General features: G+C 40.2%; 1 protein-coding gene across 7 annotated transcripts in view; it reads left to right on the forward strand.

The window, feature by feature from the left end:
* The window catches only part of CTNND2 (catenin delta 2), a 641,797-nt gene that overhangs the window by 539,098 nt on the left and 86,353 nt on the right, over positions 1–16,346 (forward strand). For all 7 annotated transcript variants that reach the window (XM_032182073.1, XM_032182078.1, XM_032182072.1 and 4 more), the window contains one exon: positions 12,392–12,509. In XM_032182073.1, coding sequence (XP_032037964.1) covers positions 12,392–12,509 — 118 coding nt within the window. The remainder of the gene's footprint in view (positions 1–12,391; positions 12,510–16,346) is intronic.

Genomic DNA, 16,346 nt, shown 5'->3' on the forward strand with positions numbered 1-16,346 from the left:
CTAAGAGCAAGAGACCCAAATCCAGGGTTAAATTCAGGATTCTGGATTCACGAGGCCAGTGCCATTTCAGGTTCACTTCTCCTACTTAACTTCTTTGCTCTTCAAACCTCTTTCTGGCTTCCAGTCTTCCTGTAACAGATGTGATTTCTTTGGTTTTAATAACTCTTAACTAGAATTCTCTTCCATGAACTTCACTCACTTTGAGCCCATATGTACTTTTGTCAGCCGTGACTTCTTTAGGGAAGGATGTCTACAGCTCAATTTCACTCGGCTACCATTTGTTTTTTGTTTTAAACCTGCCTTGTCTGGTGCCATCTGGTGACACACAGTTTTCCAGTTGGAGTGAAAAGTTGGTTTCTATCCACCTTCTCCATGACCATAATGACTTCATAAATTTCTGTCATATTCTCCCCGACCTGTTATCTGTCTGTCTTTCAAACCAATGAGTTCTGGCTTACTAAGTAATATGTAGCCTTCCTTTGAATCTTTTCCAGTTCTGCCGTATCATTTTGAGTTGAGGGGATCAGAGTTGCATACCATAGTAAGGATGATGCTCATGGTGGTACAGTGCTGTTCTCTTCTAGTTTATGTAGCTTGCCATACATCCTTACAGCCCATTTGGCTTGTTTGCCTGCTCTTGAGTGTTGTGCTATCTTTTGATGGGGTTATCTGTTATAATCCCAAGGTTTTAGTGGTCAGTTCTGAGACCAGCATATTGTAAGCGAAATCAGGAATGTTTTAATTCATTTTATCTCATATACATCACTTTACATTTATCTATTTTAAATTTAAAGTCGTTCTGCAGCACTTCCTTGTTATCACTCATCTTATTACGCTGAATAGTAACTTAGTATCTTTATCAAATTTTCATTTCATTGTTCATCTCCTGTTCCTGATAGCTTATGAATAAATCACTCCACTGGTGACCACCTTCCATTGTGAGGACTGACCATTCATTTCCTATATTTTAACGATTATCTGTCCGTTATCTTTCAATGCCTGCTTAGTTTCATTGCAGTCCTTTTGTTAGAGATCTTGTCAAAAGTCTTTTGAAAAGTGAAATAAATATTATCAATCCATCTGTCCCTTATCTAACATGCTTATTGCCTCTGTATTGTATCTTCAGAGTTCAAAGGTGGAATTGTGAATCAGCCCCCTTTATTCCTCCTAGGACATCTTATTTATTTCTGTGCCCCTAGTTCTGTATTTGCTTATAGTTTGCTGTAGTTTACAGCATTTTTCAAAACGCTGTTGTATTTACATCTTTCCAGTGCTGAAATACCAAGGTGGCTTAAAGTGAGAGGCTGTACACCGTGGTTATGGCACAGGCAGGTGACAGTAAAGACTGTGCTTCATCATTAGGGATTCAAAGGATGACCTCCCTAAGATTTTCAAAGTGCAACTGCAGTGTATGTTCAAGCAGAAACAAAAGCTGAATTCTACCCAATACATTCTCATTTTAATTTATACAACATTGTGCTTTTCAGTGGATGAGGCAGCCATTCTAAATTCTCAGGACTGACTAGTTTATTGTGCTTCCTCATACTTAGAGGAAACAGAAAAGACTTCACTGGAAATAGAAGTCCCCTTTTTTTCATCTCTGGATTTACTGCAGTGTCCTTTACGAATTTCCACTCTCATATCCGGGTGTGAGTGAGTGACAGAGTGGTGCTTAGCTGCTGGCCAGGGCCAGCCACCACACCACACTTCTGTGCAAAAGGTCTCTGACACATTTAGAGCTCCATTTAGAGAGTTTGCTCTTTAAAGCATCTTATTAAATTCTGGGAAAGAGTCAGGTTTGAAATGTTACAGTTCAAAATGGAGAAAAATATCTTCACATTGGCATCCTTAAACTGTTCCTGTTGTGACCTTCAGAGTCTGCACCACAGCAGCTTCTTCCCAAGGGCAGTAAGTGACACTGTATTTCAGCTCTTACCAGCTGAGTGAACACCGTGGTCAAACTGAATTTCACCTCGTGCAGGTAGTGCCTTAAAAGTGGTTAAACTGCTAAGCATTAAGTGCAGTTAACCTTACGCAGTCAGATTTATGTCCAAGAAAATAAATACCAAATCTGAAATTTGCTGCAGTTTCTTTTTTTTTTTTTTCATTCTATAATTTAAAATATTTGCTGAACAAATTGTATGCAATTCCGTTTATGGTGTTTAAATAGAAGTTGCACTTCAAATGGCAACACATAGCAAAATGTGGGCAGGCAGTTTAGAAACATTTTTTGTTTATTTCAGATGTCGTTCACTGTAGCATGAACTTTTACAGAAAATATTGTATGACATAATTTTATTGTTTTGTTTTTATAGAGAAAATTCTTTTAAGATGTTTATGGCAGTGTAAGTTCTTTTTCTAGCAGGTATCTCTTCAAAACATATCAAAATAGCAAAAAAAATGATGTTAGATGTCAGTTGTTTCACAGATCACACACACTGGTCATAAAAAAAGAGTACATTTAGCCTAAGGAATAGACAGACAGGCAGAAGCACAGCAATAAAAGGTACCTGTTGAGTGCTTGACTTGGTAGGCTAATTGCTCTGATGTTTTGAAAATGAAAGGTATGGATGAATAATCAAAGCTAAATCACATTGTCATAGCATTTGATAGAAAGGTTAATAACCAAGACTGTATCCACATTAAACTGTCAGATGTTTGTCTAATTGCAAAGTATGCTTTAAAGTGAAATTAATACCTAAGAGATAAAGATCTGAAGCCAATTTTTTTGTTGATATAAATTGTTCCTGCTTCATTAATTACAGTTGAGCTATGCTAATTAGTAGTAGAGAATTTGCCTCAAAACCTGCGTTATTTCTATCCACGTGCAGGATTGATAAATGATTACTAGTCTGTAAACCAACTTTATTTATAAGAAGGCTATAATTGGTACTGAGAACATTTAACAAGAAGAATTTTTCATGGTGATACTATTGCATATCATAGTTGGATTTAGTGCAGTGGTAAAATGTCCTGCATTTTCCTGTTCTTTTCAAATGATACTGCATTGAACTGTCATTCAAATCAGGCAAAACTGCAAAGTAGATCTAAGGCAGTTACTGAAAAATCTATTTTCATTTACTAGTACGTCCAAACAATAAGCTGGTTTTGTAGTCACTAAAAGCCTACCAGTTAGAAAGTCATAGTAATGAAGATGAACCATCTTCTGTCTTTGACTTATTGGCTAGTTTAAATTTGTATGTTATCTGAGAAATAGCTGTTCTCATCAGCTAGTTTAGTTTTCGGCAGTAAGGAACTATTAAATAAATTCTTAGTGTACAAATCATGATTTAAAAAATATGTAATTTGTCTATAGGAAAACACCTTTTAATCTCTCTACTGCATGTCCAAAGGCTGCACTGAATACTTACAGATAAGTCAATGGAACTCAAGATCTACTCCATTATAAAAAGCCCTTAAAATTTCATAGTTGTCAGTGGACTGCTGCTGATTGTGAGCATACTTGACTGATGTCCTGATTGCATGGCATTGGTTGCTTCTTTTTGCTGTAAATGTTAATACATTAGACTCTAGCAACAACGAGTCTGAATGCATATAGAAACAGCTGGAAGTAAGCAGAAAAGCAGTAGCTCTTATGGAATCATCTGTGACATTGCAGACCAACATAAATAATTGTAACTGCTCGCTGCAGCTTATGATAGGACTGGGGATGCCAGCTTGCCACCAGGCCAAGGCTCTGTTACTGAAGGAGAATGCTTAGCCAGTTGGACAGAAATAAAACTAGACAGCATATAAGAGAGCACATGCAGAGGAGGCCATTATGAGGGTTGGTTGTTTTTATTATTATTGTTATTATTTTATTTTAGTATGTTTTTAAATGAATACTTTGTACATTCCAAGAAACTGAGTAGCTGAGAGAGCTGGGAGTGTTTAGAGAAGTCTCAGGGAGGACGTGAGCCATGTATATAAATACCCTACAGGAGGGTGTATAAAAGACATGGCTAGAATCTCAGTGCTAGTGAGAAATAAGCCAAAAGGCCATGAGCAAATGGATCTGGACGGGCTTGGGAGGTGGGTCTGTGCAAAGCTCATGAAGTGCAACAAGGCCAAATGCAAGGTCCTGCATCTGGCTTGGAGCAATCCCAAACACAAGTACAGCTGGATGGAGAATGGACTGAGAGCAGCTCTGAGGAGAAGGACTTGGAGGTGTTAGTTGATGAGCAGCTCAGCAGTGTGTGCTCTCAGCCCAGAAAGCCACCCATATCTTGGACTGCATCAAAAGAAGCGTGGCCAGCAGGGTAAGGGAGGTGATTCTCCCCCTCTGATCTGCTCTCATGAGACCCCACGTAGAGCCCTGTGTTCAGCTCTGGGACCCCAACACAAGAAGGACAGGGACATATTGGAGCTAGTCCAGAGGAGGGCCACAAATATGATCAAAGAGCTGGAGCACCTCTCCTCTGAAGACAGTCTGAGGGAGTTGGGGTTGTTCAGTCTGGAGAAGAGAAGGCTATGAAGAAAGACCTTAGAGCAGCCTTACGATGCCTAAAGCAGGCCTACAAGAAAGCTGGGGAGGGACTTTATCAGAGAGTATAAGGATAGGACATGGACTAATGACTTTAAACTAAAAGAGGGTAGATCTAAATTAGGTATTCAGAAGAAATTCTTCGCTCAGAGGGTGGTGAGGCTCTGGCACAGGTTGCCCAGAGAAGCTGTGGATGCCCCATCCCTGGAGGTGCTCAAGGCCAGGCTGGATGGGGCTTTGGGCAACCTGTTCTTGTGGGAGGTGTCCCTGCCCATGGCAGGGGGATTGGAACCAGGTGATCCTTAAGGTCCCTTTCAACCCAGACCATTCTGTGATCCTATGATTGTAAAACATTCAAATACAGAGAATGCCACTTAAACCTAAGAAAAATATATTTTATCATGAGGGTGGTCAAACACAGGAACAAGTTGCCCAGAGAGGTTCCAAAGTGCAACAGGTTGTCTGGAGCCACCTGCCGTAGCTGACCCTGTGTTTAGCAGGGACCATAGACTAAACAATTGCTGTGAGTGCCTCCCAATCTCAGTTATTCTGTGATTTTCATGTTCAAATTGTTTATGCTCAAATTCAGACACAGGAGGTAATCGGTGACAACTTGACAACATATGGCATGGTGCTTTTGGTATATTGCTGGAGCACAAAAGTTTACTTTGCTCTTCTACTTGTCTTGTTCGTGCATATTCATAGTCATATGTAAATACACTTTCTTTTTCTTTTAGTGTTAGCAATAACTCTAGAAGCGTGTCATCCCTCATGCTCCACACACACAAGAATAGCAGCAGGGCAGGAGCAAAGCCTGCCCCACAGTCACAGTTCCTCTTAACAACTTGGCTGCACTGGAGTCTGCTTTCATGACATACTCTGAGCAGCAGGCTGAGCACTATCTCAACCGTGGCATATTGCATCACTGATGGCTGTTCTCATGGTATTTCAACTAGATGTCTCATCCCAAAGCAATGCATAATATCCTTTGGTCCTATAGCTAGATACATTGAGGCAGCTTGTTTCTCCTGACTGCAGATGTGTCATTCTCTATGTGCTTATCCAACAGGCATCTAATGTCAGTGTCCATGTCATGTTCTGGTATGCTTTGAGTTGTCAGTGATGATGGCACGACTGGCCAAATGTTTCAGTGGGACTGCTCCTTTCAGAGTGAGCCTCTGAGCAAAACCCATGTGAAGAAGTGCTTTGAGGGTGAGCTTTAGATGTCACAAGGTCTCAGTTCTGCCAAAGAGACTTGGTGGCCAACCATCGTGTTGCAGATGGAGTATGGAACCAAGCTGTAGTATGCACTACACATTAAGCTGTGTGATAGTTTGAGGCCCTGGACAACGCCCTGGGTCATGCAACATAAAAAAGTCCCAGGTCTGCTGCCTTTGGTGGGAAGCAGTGATCACTGGGAGTGGTATCATAAAACATAGCCATTGACAAACTACTTTATAGAATAGTTGCATGCTTTAAAGGGCTATCCAAGTTGAAACAGTGAGTTCATGAGCAGGAAGTTAAGAACCCATTTCATGAATTTACCAGTGCTGATTCCATCTATGTGTCAGTTTCTGTGCCTCAGGAGAACCCACCACAGGATCAGACAACTTCCGTGATTCTTTCATAGGCATTTCTAACTCTCCAGCTCTCCCTGCTCAGCCTTTCTCTCATTCCACTGAGCCCCATGTTTCTTACGCACATGACACACAGCATGTTAGCAGGGCAATTTTCAGTACTTAAAGGTGATTGAGGCAGTCCTGCTTTCTAGCTTCCTCATTTCAGAGCAGGTCCCTTTGCAATCTTCAGTACATAGCAGAGTTCATACAGAGCACCTCACAGAGAGAGTTTCATGCAAACCTGACATCCTTGTAGTCTACTGCATGATGGCTTTTAGGACTAAAGCTCCTCCTGCAGTGCAGCAGCCTTGATAATAACAGGAATTTATGCACCAAGTACGTGTTTACAGCTGAACAGATTAGACATTCAGTGTAATATGTAGATGGGTCAGCCTGAAAAGGCTCTTCTGGGTATGATACTGAGGATGAAATTGTGCATGTGAGGGGGAGTTATTTTGGATGTTAAAATATGGGGCTTTCTAGCAGCTCAATGAATATGTGCTGAATAGCAAAATCTGCCTGCTGCCTCACTCAAAATTATTCTCAGGCATTTTTTTTCACTCAGTTGCAACTCGGTTATTCAGTATTCTCCTGAGGGGTTTTCCCGTGCTAGTATCCTCAGTGAAACATAAACTTAGTTCCTATGACATTAATGGCATTTTTTTGAGTTCTTGGTTTATATAAACTTTCCCCCCTCTCTGGGAAAACTCTCCTTTTTTTTGGCTATTATTTCGAGTAGAAGGATGGAAAAGATTGAAGCTGTTATCTTTAGTCCTTCTTACTCAAAACTTTTTGGAATGAAGCTATACTTTGGATTCATCTTAAGTTTCATACCAAAGATAACTTCAGAGTTACTCCTAAATTAGTTTATTGCCCTTTCTGTGTCTGTCCTTTCTTATGTCACATTAGTTTACAGGAAAAAATTACATATACTGAATATTAAACATGCTTTTTCTTTTTAGCAAGGGGCCATAAGAAGGACCAATTTCATCTTTGCTAAACACAGATAATTTTTTCTCAATTATTATCGTACATGACTGCAGTCAGATTCGCAGTCTGTGGAACTGTTGCTGGTACAGAAAAGGTCGAACTACTTGATGAGATCTGAGCCTGCTCAAGGAACACAGATGCCTCTGTAAAAGCTGTCTTTGCAATTTCTAGAACTACTACTGGGAGTAAGTTCAAGGTTTGCTAAGTGATCCCATATCCAGAGAGGATGACTCTCAGCACAGTGGCTTTGCAGGTGATCCTTCCATAGAACTCCATGTCCCTCTCTGGAGAGGACACGCAGGAGGGAAGGGATGCCATACAGAGGGATCTGGACAGGCTTGAGAGGTGGGCCTGTACGAACCTCATGGAGTTCGACAAGGCCACGTGCAACGCCCTGCACTTGGCTTGGAGCAATCCCGAGCACAAATACAGCTGGGTGGAGAACAGACTGAGAGCAGCCCTGAGAAAGACTCGGAGGTGTTGGCTGATGAGCAGCTCAGCTTGAGCCAGCAATGCGTGCTTGCAGCCCAGAAGCCGACCGTATCCTGGGCTGCATCAAAAGCACTGTGGCCAGCAGGGCGAGGGAGGTGATTGTTCCCCTCTGCTCTGCTCTCAGGAGACCCCACTTGTACTGTGTTCAGCTCCGAGGCCCCCAGCACAAGAAGGTCATGGATCTGTTGGAGTGAGTTCAGAGGAGGGCCACAGGGATGATCAGAGGGCTGGAGCACCTCTCCTGTGAAGACAGGAGTTGGGGTCCTTCAGCCTGGAGAAGAGAAGGCTCTGGGGAGACCTCATAGTGGCCTTCCAGTGCCTAATGGGGGCCTACAGGAAAGCTGGGGAGGGACTCTGTGTCAGGGGGTGCAGTGATAGGACAAGGGGGAATGGCTTTAAGCTAAAAGAAGGTAGATTTAGATTGAATGTTTGGAACAATTTATTTACTAATAAATTAGTAAATGTATTTACTAATTAGTAAATGTATTTACTGATTTATTTATTGGAGGCACTGGCACATGTTGCCCGGAGAAGCTGTGGATGCCCCATACCTGGAGGTGTTCAAGGCCAGGCTGGATGGGGCTTTGGGCAACCTGTTCTGGTGGGAGGTGTCCCGGCCCATGGCAGGGGCAATGGAATTTGATCTTTTAGGTCCTTTCCAACCCAAACTGTTCTATTCAATGCCTTAGTTATCTTACAGTCATCAGGATATTGTATGGAAAAGACTCTAAAGGAGAGAGAAATTGCTTAGCACCACCCATCTTCCACCACCTCAAATCTCACCAAATTCACTGAATAACTAAGGTAAGCACCAGGACTGACAGGAATCAGGTATGTGTTGTGCGGTGAATACCTCTGTACCACCCAGTTTGTATGCGTAGACCATTGGATTGACATCCCCATTGAGTATGTCTGGAGGGTCATACCTTCTGTTAGTTATCAGGCGATGACATGATAACTGTGATGCATCTTCCCATAAAACTGAAGCTGGATTATTGTAGTTCTCTTTCTATCTGCAGATTATTTGCAGAATTGCTCTGCCACTATTCAGAAAGTAGCAGAGTGATGAGCCGTGGGTCTGAGCTCTTGTTCAGACTCTCTGTTCTTGGTGTTCTTCTCTTGAGAACAAGCTGTTTACATTAGCTGGTCTTTGGAGGTCTGAGTGAGACTTTCTGATTAACCTGAGAGTTACTCTTCAGTACTTTGTATTCTTGGTATTCCTGTGTGGGTGAATTCAATTTGAGATTAATTTGACTAGTTTATGGATGTCTAAAGTGCTCCTTGTCCTAGATTCAAAATGTCAGCTTGCACCCGATAAATCTTTTCTCACATATACCCTGTGAACAGAGCTTCCACACAGAAAGAAAATATACCAGGCAATCCAGATTTTGCTGGGCTGTCTTTCTGATGGAAAACTATTTTTTTCCTGAAAACTTGTGCATTGTATCTCCATATCCTTTTAAAATCCAGAAAACATAGTTTCGCCTTTAAAGCTATTTGGAGACTGATACTGGAAAAATAGGTGTTTAGTTAGTGGGACATGTTACTGCTGGTAGACAGTACTAATGCTCCATTTGATGGTTTGCCCAGTGACCTGTAAATTCACCAGTGGCAAAGCATGTCTTACTCCCTGCTACACTGCCAGCTATGGCTTGTTTGAGTTAACAACTAGAAATAAGAAAATTAAGATGGCAGAGGGCTTTCTTTGTCAGGTTGAGTAACCTGGAACTTGTTTCTCTTGCACAGAACTTCATAGCCCAAATGTGGTCGTGGTTATGTTAGTGCCCTTCTGTGAAAGATCTCAGTTAGCAATGATTTGCAAGGTTGTTTCCTTCAACAGAGGTGAAATGGGAATAATTAGATAATACAATATATTTTTTAAATTATCAAATAATTATTTATACCTAAGTGTTCATATGAAGTTTGGATTTGTCTTGTTTTTTAAGCTATTTCAAATCTAAATAAATATGCTAGATCTTGAGAGCTGCAGTAGCTGTAAGCTGTATTCAAGAGATGGTACTGAATCTACATGGAGACTTTTAAAAAAAGGAGAAGCAGTCATGGGAATTCAGCATATCCACCTTACGATTACAGAACCAGCTGGAGCATAATGAGGAAGGATGATAAACTGTAAAAGTGAACCTGACAGCTCCTCCATACAGGGTGAAGAAGTGCATTTTCTGTGCAAGATGTGCCCCTAGTGTGTCTGTATAAAGGCTTCATATTCCTTGCTTAGCTAGAAGTGAATGAGGCAGACAGCTCGCAGCTCAGGGACTAGAAGGTTGTCTGTATCTGTATTGCTGGCTTGTTGGGGGGTTTCTGGTGAGCTTGGAGAGGAGCTGAGAGGCTTCCAGTCCAGGCAGGCTCTGGTGACATGCATTTGGCCATGCTAGAGAGAAGGAGAAATCACCTCAGTGAAAAGACCAGGGAGAATGTATCTCTCTGTTTCAACTGGCCTGTGGTTCTGAAAGCTTGCACTCAGCATATGTAACTTAAGAAAATGAAAAAGCCTGGACATGCAACAGTAATAAAAAATGCTACATCTAGTGCTGTTTAAAGGGATTCGGTAATATTTTATTTTTTTTTTAATGATACTTCCTCAGTATCCTCTTATTTTAATTTGTACAGTTACTCCATTTGCAGTATTCTTTCAGGGCTGGATACAGCTTTCTTTCTCTTCCTGTTTTTCTTTATCTTGCCAGAGGGTAGTAGAGTAGAATTTTAGATAAAAGAAGTCCACTAATCCCCTCTTCTCCTCACCACCCACCCTCCACCCCCAGTGGACTTTTCAGATCCACAGCTCTGCTTGTCCTACTTTTGCTTCCCTTCAGGAATTTCAGGCAGAGCTGCTGAAAGGGGACATTCTACTCAAAATGTACCTAAGCTAGAGTCTCCAGTACTGCAAAAGCATAGGCACTGTTTGGGGAAAGCCATACACTATAATTTTTATCTTCTGATTTCTGTCACCCAAAGGGGGAGTCAGAAGATTTCCATCACTCAAAACAGAGAGCTAATGAAAGATTTTTTTCTAGCTGATGCTTTCTGGATGACAGAAGAGAGTTTCCTCCTGAGTTAGAAGAAATCTCATCTACTGCTTCTGTAGCAGAAGAAGGGAAGAGGTGTTGGGTTCAGGGATCAGAAGAACAAGATGACATAAAACTTGCCAGAACACAGAACTTGCAAGCCATTACTGAGGGCACATTTCTGATGTGTGATGCAGGGAGAAGTGTGGAGTCTCTAGAAGAATGGAAAGCATGAATTTGTGTACTGGCAAGATAAAGGAATCAATTCTGGTTACAGCTCCTGGACTGTATGTTTTACGTGGGACTGTCTGCATACATGAAGGGAACAGTATTGAATTAATTGAGGCAGTTTGTGCGGGGGAGAGCAGGGCTGATTAGGACAGTGTGGGGTGGCAAGTATAGCTTGAAAATCACATGTGCTTAGGGAGTAGAATCAATTAGGAACCTGCATTGAAGTGGTTGAGGGATGGTCTAGTTATGAGAGTACTTGATTAGGAAAAATCTTTGGTGCTTTGTTGGAATGGTAATGCTCTTTTTTTGGATGATAAGGAGGCAGAACAGAAGTAGATAGAGCAAAGAACTGAAAGGAAACCTTAAGTTCTCTCACCTTCCTCCACCTAAAATTTATTCCCTTCTTCCAGGATTCTTATCTTCTTTCTGCCTTTGATACAAAGGCAATTTAAAGTAGAGTAAAAGAAAGAAAGTGCTTTCTTTTTTCCCAAATCAAATGTCCAATGTCCTCTTTTCCATTTCTGTACATGCAGTATTGAGTACCTAGGGCTGGTGTGAGTGCCTATCTGTTCTTGCTTTGTATAAACTTCAGGAGTGGGGAGAGGAGAGCTATGGATGAGCACCTCAGATGTCTACCCTTACTGATGGAAACCATCTGAAAAGTTTTACCCCATCCCTGAGACTGCTACTTTACCCATTTCCAATCAGAACCGCTGCACAAATTTGAATACAAGTTTTCTCAGTTTTTCTTGATGTTAACAAGTACAGATTCTATTTATATATGCACATTGATACAGAATTGTCTTTTTATATCAATATTTTGAACTTTATAACACATATTATTCAGTAAAATTTGTTTCAGTTGTGTTTCTATAAAGACGTTCAGAAAGCCCTGTGGCCCTTTCTGAGAAACACAATTATTATAAGATGAGGTTTTGAATTTTGCAGTGTAAAACAACTTGCAAATTATGATGTAAAGAGAATATTTTGGCATCCGTGTTCTCTCAGAAAGAGAGAAAAGAAAACACTCAAGTAAAATGAGAAACAAGCAATACCAGGTGTTTTATGTTATGCTTTGATAATCTTTTTCTCACAGGTTAAGAGCCCCAACTACTGGGCTCTTCAAATCCTAAGAGATGTCTTTGGCAAAACCTGTAGACTTTTCAAGGCTTGATTTATATGTACATATGCACATTTTGAAGACACTTTTTCATAAATATAAAACCATTCTTTACAAAAAAAAAAAAAAAAAAGAATAAAAAGATAAATGATCAGCTCTTCTACAAATTATAGTAAGATGAGTCTCAGCTCAGGTAGGCGCATGCTGCTTGGCCTCTTAGCCCTTTCTTGTGGAGGACCTGATGACTTCCATTTGCTCCCCTCTGTGTTACATTTCCGGAACTCATTCACAGCTGTCTTCATTATTCACAGCTCTGAACTGATGAAAGGAGAAGAAACAAATGTTTTATCTGTATGTTAATTGCAAAAATGTTTGAGGAGGGGCAGTGGGCATGGGAGCTGTGCAGGTGGTGACCTTTGCTGTTGCCTTGCAGGAATGTCAGCTCTGCTGGAGAGGAGGCCCGCAGAAGGATGAGGGAGTGTGATGGCCTGACGGATGCATTGCTGTACGTGATCCAGTCTGCTCTGGGGAGCAGTGAAATTGATAGTAAGGTTTGTCATCTTTGTCTTTTCAGAAGCAAGAAATACAGATATTCAGGGTACCTCAGGACTATATAGTGACAGTTTAAAAAAAAATGCATCACAAGGGGTGGCTTAGCAAAGAGTAGTTTAGTCCATCTTTTTCTTTTCCTTCTGTTGAGCTGTGTATTTCTGTGTGCTAAATATTGGATTTGTGTCTCGCTATGTAGCGTGTGCAGGTAATCATGTCTTCCTTTCACTTGGATTATTAACAGAAAAAATGTAATAACTGCTTTAAGAGCAAATGTCATACTCCAAGTAAATGTCCTTATATTACTCTGCCAGGGTTACCTTAAAATTGATTTCCAATACCTAGTATGAGACAGACCTAATAATAGTGTGATAGGCTTAAAAGGCAAATGAAAAAAAAAAAAAAAAAAAAGTGGACAATTAATAGGCAATTTCACAGTGGTACCAACGTGATTTCTTCTTTAAAGAGGATCAATGAATGCTTTCAGTAACTCTTTTAAGATGTATTTTTACGTCAACTTCACTTCTTTGAAAGTACTAGGATATGGACATGATTCTCCAAAGGTGAAAGGCACTGCTTAATTAAAAGGACATCAAGAACTTACAAACTGAAGGGCTGTAGTATATCAAATACATTAAAGTATTCCAGAGAAGAAGGAAAAGGCTAGCTTCAAATACTTTTTGCATTCAGTATATGGTGCTAAAGTAATTCTAATTGTTGCTTTAGGACAACCTTGGTCAAATTGCCAATCCTTAAGAATCAGAGTAGTGTGTCCTTTTACTTAGCAAAGCTTTAAAGCCTCCTGGCTTTGTATTTCTGAATGACCTTTCACAGAGTTGTCTATGAACCTCTGGTATTTTGTAGACTGGAGAGGGAAAAACCCCAGAACTTTCTGTTTGTTAGCTAAACCGAATAGGTGAAACTTGCTCAGACATCCAGGGGACAGAGGAAGGAATAACGAAAGGTTTGTAGAACGCAGTGCAGGTCTGGCAGCAAATACCCCAAACCCACCACAACTGAGTAGTCTAGGGTAGGCTTTCCATTAGCAAACCTTTAGTAGAGTAGTAATGACCGAATGAGGCTCGCCCACAAAGTAGGCACCACACTTTCAACAGTGCCCTGAGCAAACCCAGCAGCCACCTTCCTGCCCCTTAGTGCCACCTCCTGCAGAGCAGCCCAGAAATGTGGGGGTGATTTTTGCTTCATTAGCTTTGGAAAAGCTGAACTGGGAGTTGTTTCAAAGCTCTCTGATTCAGTTTGTCTATTAGAAAGAAGTTTGGGGGGCATCAGTGGAGCAGACCAGGAGGTAGATTGAGGAGTAGGGAAGAAAGCAGGTTGCTCACCATCCCACGGCTTAGCTGCTGCTCTTTCAACAGTTTCTTTGTAGGTGACCAGGCTGATTTCAAGATTGTTATACTATTAAAGGGGCTAAATAAGGAGCACAGTAAGCTCCTTGTTTTGCCTCTTATCACTAATATGCAATGCTCCCTTTATGCCCTCATTTGTAACTGTTGTGGACTTGGTAAAAACTGTAGGCTAAATCATACTGAGGAAAAAATGAGGACATGAGACAAAAATTATTCTCCCTGGCTTAGTAGTTTTAACCTCTCGTCCAGCAGGTTTTCAACTCTACGATGTAAAGCACTTGTGCAGTTAAAGAAAAAAACACCATACTGTTGCCTCTTGTCTTGCATCCTTTTCACAAAGTAGAAAGTGGTTTTAATTAAACTTAATAATTTAATAACTGGCTCTAAATCATTTTGTAATCTAGTTTCAAAAATGCTGCTGCTATAACAATTTTATAGTTCCTTTTTTTTTTTTTTTGAATTATAAATGTCATTTTCCAAATGCCATGACAACTGTGCTACTAGATAATTTTATAGTAGCGTTATTGACAAAGAACTGAATGCTGAAAAACAGGTCCCTGCTCTTGCAGACTCCAAAAGAGGGCGTGGGACTTGTAAGCACAGGCAGAATTGATAAACGATTCATGCAGGTGCAGTTAAGAGTGCATAAATCTTATCAACATTATGAACATCTTGGCAGTGGTATCTTCTAGTAAGAAAAAGCTATGATACTTAATGATGTTAAAAGTGAGTGAGTTAGGTGTGGTTACGTGACAAAGCTACTGTTCTTAATTTAATTTGATCTATTAAAGAAGAAAGGCTGCCAAACTTGTATTTCAGCCCTTTTTGATGAAGCTGAAGACTGTAGGAATGAGGAATGCAAGGTCCTTTGAAAGTTCAGAGCTATAAATCAGAAAGAAGTGAGGTCTGTCCAGCAACATGAGTAAACCAGCTTTCTTGTCTTGTATTAGTTTACCCAAATGACAAAGGTATCGGTTGCCTTCGAGGCCATGTCAGTTTCTGTTGTGAGGTAAAATTGTCCTCATGGTGGACTCAGCAAGCTGTTTTTTGGCAGAATGAGAATATGAAGAGTGAAAACTACTATTAGTAAGAATGGGAAATAAAATATCAATCCATAATCAACAAACACAAAGCTGCAATTTCAGCAAGTTACGGCTGGACAGGTGTAACTTAACAACAGTGAATAAAATTCAAATATGGAAGTGTTAAAGAAGAGTAAGAGGCAACAAACTTTTTTAAAATTTATGGTCACTATAAGGCCATAGCTTCCAGGTTGGAAGGTACTAGGAGGTTTTACATTTTTATATATATATATATATATATATATATTTTTTTTTTTTTTATATATATATTTTTTTATACGTGTTTATGTGTTTGACTGGGGATTTCAAATCAGTGCAAGTGTAATGTGAAGTTTCATTTACTCAGAAAATGATAATAATCCTGTCTGGAGAAGTCTCTTCAATACCATCTCAGAACTAATGTCATCTCAAAAACTGTGTGCCAAATGCATACCTGGCATAAGCTCATACAATACATAGAAGTAAATGAAGCTCCATCTGCTTGCCTTGCTGGTGAACATGGCAGAGTAGGATATAGCTGAAAACTCATATTCATTCTGTTCTGGGTTAATGGAGCATCAGAGCTGGGCTGTAGTGACTATCACTTTTTTTTTTTTTTTTTTTTTTTTTTTTATCTCCACAGAGCATTAGGAACTGTTGAAACAGATAAAGATAGATTTTCTTTTTTTGAAAACCATGCTCTCCCTGCCCTCAGAAATTAAGCAAGATTCTTCTTACAATGATAGTCAAAACAAATTGAACCAAGTAAATGAGTAGGCTTCAAGGAAGTCTAAAATTGAACTTGTTTTAGACTTGCAGAAATTCTGCTGAATTATCAGTGCCATCCTTTTCCTCCACTGGGTCTCAGTCCGTTTCTGGATCTTCAGCAATATCTTTTGCACAAGGCCCAATCTATTTGGGGGACAAATGAATGAAAGGCTGTTCAGAAATCATTTGCAGCCTAGCTAAAAGCAAGAGTCCTGAAATTCGTAGTCTTACTTCTCAGCCTTGGGAAACATGATTGTTAATGCTGCAAATACTTCTGAAACAGTACTCAGATCCATTTTTTTCTGGTAATTTTCATAGAATTGATGGCAGAAATAAATGTTATTTCTGGATTAAAAGCAAACACGTACAAAACTGTTGACACTTTCTGTGTAGTATTTTCTGTTCACCAGAGTGGGAATTCACTGGATTTCTCTGTGCATTCACATTCTCTTGATCACTTTTTACCTTGGCTTCTGTTTTACATAAGGCTCCAGCATGAAGTTTTGAAAGACAATAAAAAAATCATGGAAAAAATATTGCCCATATTGCTGTTTTCTCTCTTTCTCTCCATAAAAAGAGGGTGTGAGATAGTGCCAATTTTTTCTATATCTCTTAAGTAGTGGTTACTCAGGAGTAAGTTTAT

The sequence above is a fragment of the Aythya fuligula genome, chromosome 2 (assembly GCF_009819795.1).
Source record: "Aythya fuligula isolate bAytFul2 chromosome 2, bAytFul2.pri, whole genome shotgun sequence".
In the NCBI taxonomy this organism is placed as follows: Eukaryota; Metazoa; Chordata; class Aves; order Anseriformes; family Anatidae; genus Aythya; species Aythya fuligula.